Source organism: Gadus chalcogrammus, chromosome 10 (assembly GCF_026213295.1).
Source record: "Gadus chalcogrammus isolate NIFS_2021 chromosome 10, NIFS_Gcha_1.0, whole genome shotgun sequence".
Classification (NCBI taxonomy): domain Eukaryota; kingdom Metazoa; phylum Chordata; class Actinopteri; order Gadiformes; family Gadidae; genus Gadus; species Gadus chalcogrammus.
In genome coordinates, this window is record NC_079421.1 from 15463730 (window position 1) to 15476229 (window position 12500).

General features: G+C 50.1%; 1 protein-coding gene across 10 annotated transcripts in view; it reads left to right on the plus strand.

Moving 5' to 3' along the window:
• nlgn3a (neuroligin 3a) overlaps positions 1 to 12500 on the plus strand; it is a 107314-nt gene that overhangs the window by 59267 nt on the left and 35547 nt on the right. For 7 of the 10 annotated variants that reach the window (XM_056601020.1, XM_056601017.1, XM_056601016.1 and 4 more), the window contains one exon: positions 812 to 997. In XM_056601020.1, the coding sequence (XP_056456995.1) occupies positions 812 to 997 (186 nt within the window). Of the gene's footprint in view, positions 1 to 811; positions 998 to 5927; positions 5953 to 12500 lie in introns of all 10 variants that reach the window. The other 3 variants (XM_056601022.1, XM_056601021.1, XM_056601025.1) reach the window with 1 other exon arrangement.

Here is a 12500-nt window from a genome sequence, read left to right on the forward strand (position 1 = left end):
ATTGTGTGCGTGTGAAAATCATTCAAATGAGCATAGCAGTATACAAGTAAGGGCAACAAGATGGCCACAAGATATTTATGTTATTATTGATTTTACAAGGTAGGCAAGGTAACAAATGAGTGAAGGCCGGAAGGAAGGATCCTTCCTACCTTCATTCTCTCTCTCTCTCTCTCTCTCTCTCTCTCTCTCTCTCTCTCTCTCTCTCTCTCTCTCTCTCTCTCTCTCTCTCTCTCTCTCTCACTCTCTCTCTCTCTCTCTCTCTCTCTCTCTCTCTCTCTCTCTCTCCCTATGCCTCTCTCCCCATATCAATGCAGTGCACATGATTGTCATCAGCGCAGCTCAATATCACCTGATGATGGGTGATCACCTGGGGAGACTTGCCATTGATTTCCCATACGGTGCAGATGACATGTGGTCGCACACACGTCCTCTATTTTGCCAGCAACCATCTCCTTGTCCTCCGATAAGCTGGATTTTCCCCGCTGCCGACCCATGCCTTGATTGTTTTGCGGATGGAAATTATTCATTGGTTAGTCATAGTGCATGGTGGGTAACCTTTATGTACCCCGTGCACACATATATTCATGAATTAATAAGTAGTTATAATAATGATGGCATGGGGTTGGCCCGGGAAATGTGACTGGATATCTTGTTGACATGCGCTGCGAGATTGAGATCGGTTGGGAATTATCGTCTATTGTTTGTGTTTTCTTTGCTACCGTACAATCAACAGTTTTATTCAAACCGTCATCGGAGGTGGTTCCTATTGTACTGATCTGCATGTGTGTGTGTGTGTGTGTTTGTGTTTCAGGCTTTCTGAGCACAGGCGACCAGGCGGCGAAGGGTAACTACGGTCTCCTGGACCAGATCCAGGCCCTGCGTTGGATTAGCGAGAACATCGGCTTCTTCGGCGGCGACTCCAACCGCATCACCGTGTTCGGCTCCGGCATCGGAGCCTCCTGCGTCAGCCTGCTCACCCTATCGCACCACTCAGAGGGTAAGGGCATCGCACCGCTCCCGCACCGCGGATGGCGCCTACAACCCTCCGTGCTCGCTATCACACAAACACGCACGCGCACACACACAGAAATACAGAATGCCGTTGTTATGCTCTGGATTAATCTATGTTCCACTAAACTGCTTGAGGAGTTCTGGGATTTAAAAGGTTATTTTTCCTTTCCCCCCAGAAGATGTGTGGGTGTTTTTTTTTATAAGAACTAAGAGGACACTGTGCATCGAGGGACCGTTTAAGCAGCAGCTCCTCTCAGGCTTAATGGAACTTCTCCCGTCATGAGAAATGTTGTTTACCGACTGGATGTACGGTTGCGGTTCTACTCCATGGTGATTCACTGCTTATGATGGCTCTGTCTTTTCATGCTTAATACGGCTTGTGTGCCTAACCCCGGACATATATAGGGGCGCACATCCCTCACACTGCATCTACCCCTTAATGCATTGTGATGTCAGTGGATGGAAGCTCGTAATGCTTTGGAATAAGTTCTTAAGAGTAAACGCGCTGCTTTTTAGTGAAATCTTCTGGATTCCGGCCCGCCAGAAGCAATAAACCAACCCAAGCCCTACAGCTACACAACGCTGATCCAATTGGTCCTGAGATCATTCATCTTGAATATCTACTATCGGCCATACATTTAGCCATCCACTTAAAAGCTTTCTGATTTAAGGATTCCTTTTCAGATGTGTCTTTTCAGGGTTGTACACATTATGCAATAACTGCGGGTCAGAATAGAACGCTGCTGTTTTCAAGAGAATTGTTGTGATTTTCGTCGTTGTTGTTGTTTCTTCTATGTTTTGTGCAATTTTCGTTTAAATACGCAAAGTACACGTTTCACTCCCAGTTCTGAGTGGAGTGCTGCAAACAGAATTACAGGTGTCTACCGAATCTGAAGCGGCTGCTCGTTTCGAAGAGCATTTCAATGTTGCTTTGTTGACGTTGTTTTCTTATTGTGTGTCAGTTATGATTCTTGGCATCATGCTCACAGAAAACACAATGGCGTGGGCACTCATGGGCAGACCTCCTAACCCTTTTACACAAGGTGATAGCGTTGTCATTCCATTAAGAGAACCATGCTTGCATTTTTTGCAACTTTAAGGCAATACTGTCTATCTTTATTACTCCCTGCTTGCCATGTATCTGGGCAAGTCGAAGCTTGTTCTTGGAGTTCATGTTTTGATTAGCAAAGACCACCACGGGTTTTAAAAAAAAAAGGGTCATTTCTATTGCTCTGCTTTCATTTCTGTTCCGGCGTCTAGGATTTGCGATGGCTTTCGCATTCTTCAATTTGCATTAATGTGTTGCTAATTGCCTTGATTTTCTCAGATGAATGATGACTGCTTTCGGATTGAATTTTCACCATAAATGGCTTTTTTATTCATACTCCATAATGCTGCGCTTCATGTAGCATGTTATTATACCGCTAGTGAAACCATCTCCTCTGCCTTCCAGTAAATTGGATATTACCGGCTCTGTTTTTCCACCAGAAAGGAATTGTATGCGCCGCTGATGGGTTGAGAGGGAGGGGTAAAAAAAAGTGTGAGTACATTTTTGCGAGAGATCCTAAGAAATTGGAACAGGAAACGTTGTATCAAAGCTGAAACTCTTGCTGTGAGTATTACCAATGGCAATCAGATTTCCCACAGTCTCCTTTTGGGGCACAGATTGTTATAATTATGTGAGGTTTAGGCGCTGAAGTGAGGCCGTAGGATGTGACAGGAAACCCAAGTGCAGAAATGTCTTTTTGCACCTGCTTTTGCAAAAACCTCCCCCCCCCCTCCGTGCCCCGTCTCCCTCTCAGCCTACCCTCTCCTCCTACCCTCTGCTCCCTCATCTCCTTGTCCTCCCAGTCTCAGCTGTGCAATAGAAAACCGGCGGGGTGTTCCGGTTGCCAAGACAACACAATAAACAAGAAAGAAAATATAAAAAGTGACTGAAATCGGATGAAAAGGTGGGAGCTGGAGTGAAAAAAAATAACGTTTATAATCAAATGAACGATAAGCTTTGGCAAAAGCACCTGCTTTCCGTCAAGAAAGTAATAATAGATGTGTATCGCGGTGTCCTATCCACGTACGCAGTCGCTTGTGTTTGCAGAATATGGGAACATTTTATTGAGTTTGCTCTTTTGCACTGTGAATGGAAATTAAGTCAGGGAATACGATTTGTAAACAATACAGTGTTCCTCCTCTCCTCATCTCAAGGTTCAATGTTGTTCCCTCTCTCTAAAAGGTATTCCAGTGAATAAAATGCAAATCAGACACTTATAAAGACTCCCCCTTGATATTGAGCCATGGGTGTCACATTATTGCGATGCGTTCAATCCCTGCAGTCTGAATAGATAAAAGAAACGCTAAAAGTGTAGAAGCCCAAACTCAAGCTCATCCATAGAAACTCAAACCACACACACACAAACTGGTCCACACACACAAACACACAGAGTGGCACGCACCCACACACACAGACAGGCACACACATACACACACATAAACACAAAAACACACACACACACACACGCACCCACACACAGAAGGATACGCTAATATTTACTTTCACCTGCAGCACCACTGCAGGATAACAAGGCCCAGGTAGAGAAAGAGAAATCAGCATTGACACATTGCTGCAGAGCTCCCTAGTGCGCCTGTGTACTTAATGACAGTATTCCCACTCACACTGTACACAGTCTGTCATCGCCGCCTGCAGTCAGTTGACTTTCCATCGAAGAGAAAAGCTTCTTTTCATGCCTCCCGGTGGCAGAGTGACAACTTACTTCAGAAGCATGGTGCGCCCCTCCTGAAGCCTATTTAATAAGCTGGATCCTGCTATATCATCACAGCCCCCTGGCCCCTGCCTCTGATTACCTGCTCCTAGGACCTGGCCTTAGTGCCGCTGTCTCCATGTGGGCGTGCCTTGGGCCCCAAGTCACAGGGCGCATCCATCACCCCCACCCCCCCCCCCCCCCCCCCCCCCAGCCGCGGTCCACCCCACCCCCCCCCGCCCCGCGGGCTTGTATCAAAGCCAGCCAGGAAGAGTTTCTCGCGAGGGTCTGGATATTTTAGACTCTGCTCCCTGCTCCATCTAATCTCATCTTCACAGCACCCATCTGTCTGCCTGCCTGTTTTGCGGCCAGTAAAAGCATACATGCGAAGCTCTCTCAGCAAAACCCTCCTCCGCATTACCCCCACCCCACCGGGTACCCCCCCCCTCCCCTCCTCCCACCACCCACCAAACCACCCACCCACCCACCAAACTACCAGCCCATCTCTCTCTGCCTCTGGAGCCCACTCTCCAACTCCCTGTGTGCAGCGCTGCTATTTAACAAGATGGCTTCCCGGTCGGCCGGACGGCGAGTCGTCTCGCGGCACATCTGAAACTTTGAAAGCGTCATGGTCATTAGAAGCACTGTCCCTTTCTGCAGGAGAGTGTTTTTGTCCAGCCTATTAGAGGGAGCTCCGCAGTTGTTTTTCCCCCATAGAGGGATATGGACCCCCCCCCCCCCCCCACCACCATCTCTCTTTTTTTATTTGGCTTCAAACAGAAGGACTGGAGAAGTTCAGAGGCAAGGACACTGCTCAATCTTTTTGCATTACTATCTAACTGGCATCAGTCGAGCACTAATTGAACTCACAGATCTGGATTTCTTCATCTCCTCTAATAAGAATTATGATATAAAATGAGGGCGGGCTCCCTTACACAATTAGAATACTAAGCGACTGGCCAAACTCTTTGTGTGTGTGTGTGTGTGTGTGTGTGTGTGCGTTCGTACGTGTGCGTGTGCGTGCGTACGTGTGCGTGTGCGTGCGTACGTGCGTGTGGGTCAAAGCAGGATATGCTTTTGTTTTTGTGCACACACGCTGTAAACACCAGAAAACGCCTGCACACGCAAGGCTGTGCGCAGATATGCCCCTTCCCGACTGTTAGTACCCCAGCTGTCTGCGCGGGTGCACGTGGCAGCGAGGGGAGGGGGGGGGGGGGGGGGGGGGGGGGGTTTGGAGTGCTAGAGCCACTGAAGGTCAGATGGTTTTCTTCTTTCTCCCCCCCCCCCCCCCCCCCCCCCCCCTTTCCTGTAAGTAATCAGGCTAAAAGCTCTGCTTCAGAGGAAGTGCTGGGCTTTTAATGGAACGTCTTGGACATTAAAGACAGCCAGTGTGGAGGATCCCTCAAGCTCGTGTCAGCTTTCATTTTTATTAAGACTTCTGGGTTATTGAGGACCATAAACGTGTATATGCTAAATGCCCGGGCTTTATTACAGGAAGCAATGAGCAGGATGAAGCAAGGGGGTGGGGTGGGGGGGGTGCGGGGGGGGGTGCGTGCGTGTGTGTGTGTGTGTGTGTGTGTGTGTGTGTGTGTGTGTGTGTGTGTGTGTGTGTGTGTGTGTGTGTGTGTGTGTGTGTGTGTGTGTGTGTGGTGCACACCCACCAACACTGACACCTTATGCACCGATGACATTAGCATTCTGAATATCAACTAGGTTCTGAGGAGAGGAAGAAAACAAACCCTCATCCATTTAAGTAATAAAGAGGGAAGTGGAATAAATATTTAAGAACACCGGCTTTAAGTTGAGCTACAGAAAGAATATTAATGAGGCGATACCGTGATACATGGGATGCAACGATATACAATATGCAAAGGGTAAGGGAATCTGTGACCGCGTTACCTCTACGTGCTACTCTCGTTCAAAGCGCTGTTTTAATTAAAATACAAGTGGCGCACAAACAAGCAAAACAATGGCTTTATTGAGAATGAGGATCCCATCCCCTTTTTGTTGTGGCAGTGAATAACTTTTTTTTCCTTCGGTTGGCGATTGATGGTTACTGCATTCTGGGAACAGATACATCTTAAGTGATAGATGGATGGTGTGGAACATTTTCTACACATGATTAGATGAGAAACTGGGGCATCTTTATAACTGGAGCAGGGAACAGAATGTCATGGTCAACACAATCAGAAATGATGCCTTGTGCCACGCGGTTTATTACGGTCAAGTTTCTGCATTTGTCAGCCTAATCTGATTCCGCGCGCCTCGTGGAGTCGATGAATAAGACTATATCTAAGAATGGATTACGGCTCATATTTTAGACAAAACCCTGTTCAAAGGGTACTCACACAGTACTTTTCCATCATACCGTTGCACGCCCTCCCCTTTTGTTTAACAGATTTTCAATCTGCTGTTCTGCAGTTTTTACGAGTGCGCCGCTCAAAGTTAATAACGACTGCCGGGGTGGCGCTTTGCTATTCCTCTTCCTCAATGTGTTTCGGAAGATCAAATCATTTCAATAATCAATTATTATACCTGCACTTTAATCTGCAAAGCTTTTTAATAAGGTTGGATGGGGGTGTGTGTGTGGGGGGGGGGGGGGGGGGGGGGGAGGGGTGAACAAACAGGCAGCTGTGCTAAGCTAGCCCTGGTCCCCACACCTCAAGTAAATTTGATATACAAGTCGTTGACATCATGTAAATGGCCACGGTGGCTTTGGGTGGGCCATGTATTTAACTCCCGGACAGGGGGACAGGGGGGGGGGGGTTGGGGGGTGGGGAATAGGACTGACAACAATGTTTACTGGCTCTCAAATCAATCTGCCTCTGTCAATCACGCTGATGCCATCGTTACGGCCACCAAAGCCACCGTCGGCACTAGCGCGTCACCTCTGCTCTGACAATCATCTATCATATTCAGACAGGTGGGTACTGCAGTGGTGGGGGGAGGGGGGGGGGGGGCACTCTGGTTGTAGCGGGAATTCAGAGGGAATGCCTATGGCCTTGGAATTGGATAATCTTATATCGGCCAATCAGCAGCTATTGACATCGGAGCTAACCCAATAAAAATTGCCCTTAAAATTACCCCGTTTTACTGGGGGGGGGGGGGGGGGGGGGGAGGGAAGGCCAACAGGCCATGAAGACGAGGGCTTTGCGAGTGTGCACTACATCACTGCCTTAACTGCAATATTACATCTGCCGATGACCTTTGAAAATGACACACGTCTGTGTGAATGTCTGTGTGTAAGTGTGTGTGGTTGTGTGTGTGTGTGTGTGTGGAAAGACACCCAGGGGAGGCCCCTTATAGCATGGGCCCCCCCATGTCTCCGGCGCTTCCTGCTCGGTAATGTCACCGCGCTGCAATCTCACCGCCGTCTCCCCGCCCTCCGCCGCCGCCATGCCAGCGACGTGTCCCACGTCTGCCGTCGGCAGGACGGATCGTCATTCCTGCCGAATCCCGCTCCATGAAAGGCACAGTGGAATATGCAGCATAGTCACAGGTGGGGAGCAAAAAAAGGGCAACGTGGCTAACATAACACTCCATCCCAAGGTTGTCATTCATGCCGAGGTCGGGCTGTCGTTGTTGTGCAAATAGCGGGATGCTGGAGGAAAAAATAGAAAAGAAATGAAAAAGATGCCGGGACAATTGTCAGTTCTGAAAATGCCCCCATTCCTGAGGTGTCAAGAGCATGCGAGCAGGACGACACCGTAAAGTTAGCCGGGTGTTTGGGGCAACACAATGCTCCCGTCTCCAGATTAGATTTTTGCTGTTTGCTGAAGGGTGTCTAAGAGTCTCAGGGTGTGAACGCGACCTATGAGAGATGAGAGAATGGGGACGGGCGCCCTGGCAGGTGCCATATTCCTCCACTTCGATTGACAAGAGCGATAATTAAACCAGGGGGGGATGCCATCTCTGCCCAACATGAACGCTTGTATTTATTTACGCTGACTACATGCTTTGTTCCTCTTCTATATACGAGGATGTCATTGTGTGTAGGGGGGGATGCGAGGGGCGAATGAGAACCCGTTTGAAGCCCCGTGTTCCAACGACACTGCCGTAGACCGAAATTGCCTTCTTTGTTTCCCGTTTGTTGTGGTTTGGATTTCTTTTTGCGGGAAACAAAGAAGGAGGATTACTCGAGCAATAACAGATACTGCTTTTTGTTTGAACTTAAAAGGGACAACGGGAAAATGGGGGGTAATTCATGCAGCTAATATAATTATTGTAATAACGCTCAATGTTACAAAGGGGAAAATTAAGCGACGGATCGAAGCAACGAAACCGCGGCTACACGGTGGGGAAGTGGAGGGGAGGAAGAGGGGGAGCAGGAGGAAGAGGAGAAGAAAGAGCAGTGCTGGAGGGCAAAAAGAGGAGGATGGATGAATGGACAGGCGGAGGGAACATTCTCCAAAATAATGACCGGCGGCGACGTCCATCACAGGTAGCCAGATGCCCTTCTGACTGGCTCTGCCGCAGAACAGGGGGGGGGGGGGATGAAGGATTGACAAATGCCTCAAAAAACATCGAAGGCAGTTCATTCACAGAGATCGGCCATCACTCTGTCTTTGCTTGCCGTGGACGCTTGAACCCATAAAGAAAAATGGAGTGACGGATCACGAGGAGAGGGAGCAGAGAGGCAGGGAATAATTGAGCTCTGGTAATGGCAGGTTGGGGACCAGCTCGGTGGGGGCGTTGAACATACCTGTAGCTACACAAAGCGCATGCGGCGCGAATGAATGGGCTGCTTCCTCTTGGCCGCGCAATCTATACGCGCCACCTCAGCACAATTCTCTCGTCGGGGGCGGGAACGAAAGAGAGAGGGAGGGGAGGAGGGGGGGGGGGGGTGGACAATACGGTACACCAAAGCACCCATGTGGTGATGAATCGGCCAGATTACCTCTGGTATCTAATCGGTGCTGATGAACGATGCGACTACGGAATATGTCATCTAGGATGACCCGCAGTCCCGGGCGAAGGAACTGGTCGAGTCATTAGTTCTGCTAGATGCCATCTATGAATCATCCGTGATGGATCGTTGTCAAGGGCACCCGCTTATGTACCCTAATGCACGGCGACACCGGTGTGGTCGGGGTGGTGGGAGCGGGAGGGGGGGGGTGGTGGAGACACGTTGACAACAGCCAGGCCCCCTTCTGCACACACTGGCATGCCTCCTCCCCAGTGATGCTAATAAACTCAGGATCAATTAACCCAATCCTAGCATCATATTGCTTCCAGACTGTCTGCTCTGTTTCCTTTCCCTGATTGGTCTAATGATTTCGTGGAGCTCCCCTGCCTGCTTTTTCTTTGTTTGCTCCCTCTTCCTCCCAGGAGCCCGTGGCCGGGGTTACCACTGTGAAGGTCCAATTCCCACGTGTGTACTTCTTGTCCGATTCCTTTTCTGGTTCGGTACCTCTCTCTCTCTCTCTCTCTCTCTCTCTCTCTCTCTCTCTCTCTCTCTCTCTCTCTCTCTGTCTCTACCTCTCGTCTCTCGCTCTCTAACAATCCCCCCCTCCTCCGCTCCGTCCCTAATCCACTCCCCATCTCGTCTATCTATCTCTTTCTCACTTTATGTATCCTTCCCCCCCCCTCACTCAGACCCTCTCATCCCCTCCTTCACTTCGTCTTTGTCTCTTTCTTAATCTCCTTCCATCTCTCTCTCTATTTCGCCCCTTCTTCTCCCACCTTCCTCTGCGACCCATCCCTCCCCTCCCCCTTGCCCCCTTCCCTTTTTCTTTCCTCTCGTCTCTCCGTAGCCCCCTCCCCCCCCCCCCCCCCCCCCCCCCCCCCCCCCCCCCCCCCCACCCCCCCCCCCACATACCCCCTACCCCCTGCATCCTCCCCTCCTTGGCACCGGTGTAAAGCATCCATTATGGAGGGATGCATGGGTGTCTGTGTGAGTGGGAGAGTGGGACTTGGCACGCAGCCTGCCCCACCTGCAGCGGAAGCACTGACAGCTGAGCACTGCCCACCCTCCAACCATACACCCCCCCCCCCCCCCCCCCCCCCCCCCCCAAACCATCCACCCTCCCCCACCCGACCTACCCTCCCTCCTCCTCCTCCACCCAGCCTCCATCCACCCCCCACACACAGGCTCCCCCGCCGCCCGCCTCCACACTGACCGCCCCCTCCACCTCCTCCTCCCCCTCCTCCACCTGCTCCTCCTCCCCTCACACCTTTCCTCTGTAGTTTCTCTCTCTATATATATTTCTCTCATGCCTTTAGTCCCTGATGTTCCACATGGACCGCCTCAATCTTTATTCACCACCTACAACCAGATCTCCTTTCTTCTTGATTCCCCCCTCTTGCTCTCCCTCTCCCTTTCTTTCTCTCTCTCTCTCTCTCTCTCTCTCTCTCTCTCTCTCTCTCTCTCTCTCTCTCTCTCTCTCTCTCTCTCTCTCTCTCTCTCTCTCTCTTTCTCTTTCTCTTTCTCTTTCTCTTTCTCTTTCTCTTTCTCTTTCTCTTTCTCTCGCTCTCTTTCGTTCCCTCTCCTCCTCTCTCTTTGCCGCCTGTTATGTCGGTCATTCCTTTTCTTTCCATCTCCATTATCTGTCTGCCATCACCGCGGCGTCGTTCCCCTCCTTCCTTTAACCTCTCCACTCTTCTCTTTCTTTTAGTCGTTTCTCGTCCACTCCACTGCGCACATTGGTATTTTTTTTTTTTGTTTCTTGTTTTGTTTGGTTTGTATCCAATCAACAGCTCAGGAAACCTTTTATGTCCTTGATGCGTTTGCCATGTACGCCAGATGAAAAGCTGAGGCGTAATGCGTCGGCCTTTTGACCCGCCGTGAGGCTCACCTCGCAGTGCATTGCTTGTTTGCTTGTGTGCTACAAACTGCTCCCTGCTACCGTTTGCTTAAGCGGTTCCTACATCTGTTTAGAAAGTGCCCCTAAGACATGGAATATGCATGTGCTCTACATCTTGTCTACATGAAACGAGGGGTAGTCACTGCCTGCGACAGCTACTAAGAAAAGTCCACCATTTTGACATTAATAGTGATTTATGTAATCGGCACATCAACAAATATTACATTTATTTAATTCCGTACTTATTGGTTTTTGTCTTTGGTATTTATGTACTGATGCCGTTACAGAGAACCAATTTGAGTTTGTGATAGATTGCCGAGGGATAAAGGAAGGAAGGAAAGAATAATTTGGAGGGAATGCATTTGTTGTGCTGCTATGGGGTGCATGCATGTGTGTATGTGCGTCTGTGCATGCACACACGCTTGTGTGTGCATGCCTGCATGCGCGTGTGTGTGCGTGTGTATTCGTGTTTCGGCATGCAGCTGTGCATGCGGTGCCTGCGTGTGTGTGTGTGTGTGTGTGTGTGTGTGTGTGTGTGTGTGTGTGTGTGTGTGTGTGTGTGTGTGTGTGTGTGTGTGTGTGTGTGTGTGTGTGTGTGTGTGTGTGTGTGTGTGTGTGTGTGTGTTTGTGTGTGTGAGTGTGTGTCTGTACATGCGTGCATGTGTATTCGTGTTTAGGTGTACAGGTGTGCCTGTGTGTGTGTGTGTGTGTGTGTGTGTGTGTGTGTGTGTGTGTGTGTGTGTGTGTGTGTGTGTGTGTGTGTGTGTGTGTGTGTGTGCATCGATCGCCCCCTTCTCTCATGGTTATAAAACACCCTGTGTACTAAGAGTGAATCTTGTGCAGCTCAGATGCATTAGCCTTACTGTGAAATTTGCATAGTCTGAGCACAATGAAATCCCCAATGAGAAGAACTTGGGCAAACATGCTGACGTGCAGAAAGCAGCTCTCCTATAAAGGCCCCGACGCTGTGCCGCCTGACAAAACGACTAAATCTTTAGCTCCCAGTCCTGCAAGGCTGTAATAGATTTTTAGCTTAGAGAGCTAACATAAGCTATAGATCCTTTTTTCAATGGTAAGAGAGATTGACTGGCTAAATCGAATGCCGTCTCGGGATAACAATATTGCCAATGTTCCCTTTCATCAGCCCTGGTGTCAGAAACGGAGGGAAACACGGCCACACGAGGGTCGCTGACCCGCGAGGGCCCTCGGCCGCAACGGCAACAAACACTTTCTCAAATTGAACGTAATGTCGGGAAAGTGAGGCTCACTTCTCTGAAAGGCTCCCACGCAGATCCGCCGATGGAGCTATCTGTTTCACAGGGGAGGGGGGCGGCGACAGGGGAGGGGGGCGGCGACAGGGGAGGGGGGCGGCGACAGGGGGGGAGGGTTTGGGGGAGGGTTGGGGGAGGGTTGTCGTCTTGACAAGAAAAAAAGGGGATATGAGGTTAAGTTGACGATGTTTTGGAAACATCCCTCCTGCCCCGTGCGCTGTGTGCGCGATGCTGACGGACCCATATGGTAGGGCTCTAATCTTGATGGATGCCCGGCGCCGCGCGCACTGCTCACACTCTGCAGGGTAATGGGATGTGGCGACGACACATTCCCCCAGAAATCATCACAGTGATCCTTATGGGTTATGAGCAATCTCATAGCCTCCGTCGTTACCGCCACGTGGTCGTACTGGTTGGGGTGGGGGGCGGGAGGCGGGGGGGGGGGGGTATGATGAGCGTGGTGCTAGAGTGGAGGAATGATTTACTTTACACACCGCAGACCCTGCGTATGTGTGTTTGTGTTTATGAGTATCTGTGTGTGTGTGTGTGTGTTTGTGTCTGTGTGTGTGTGTGTGTGTGTGTGTGTGTGTGTGTGTGTGTGTGTGTGTGTGTGTGTGTGTGTGTGTGTGTGTGTGTGTGGCTGTGTGTGTGTGTGTGTG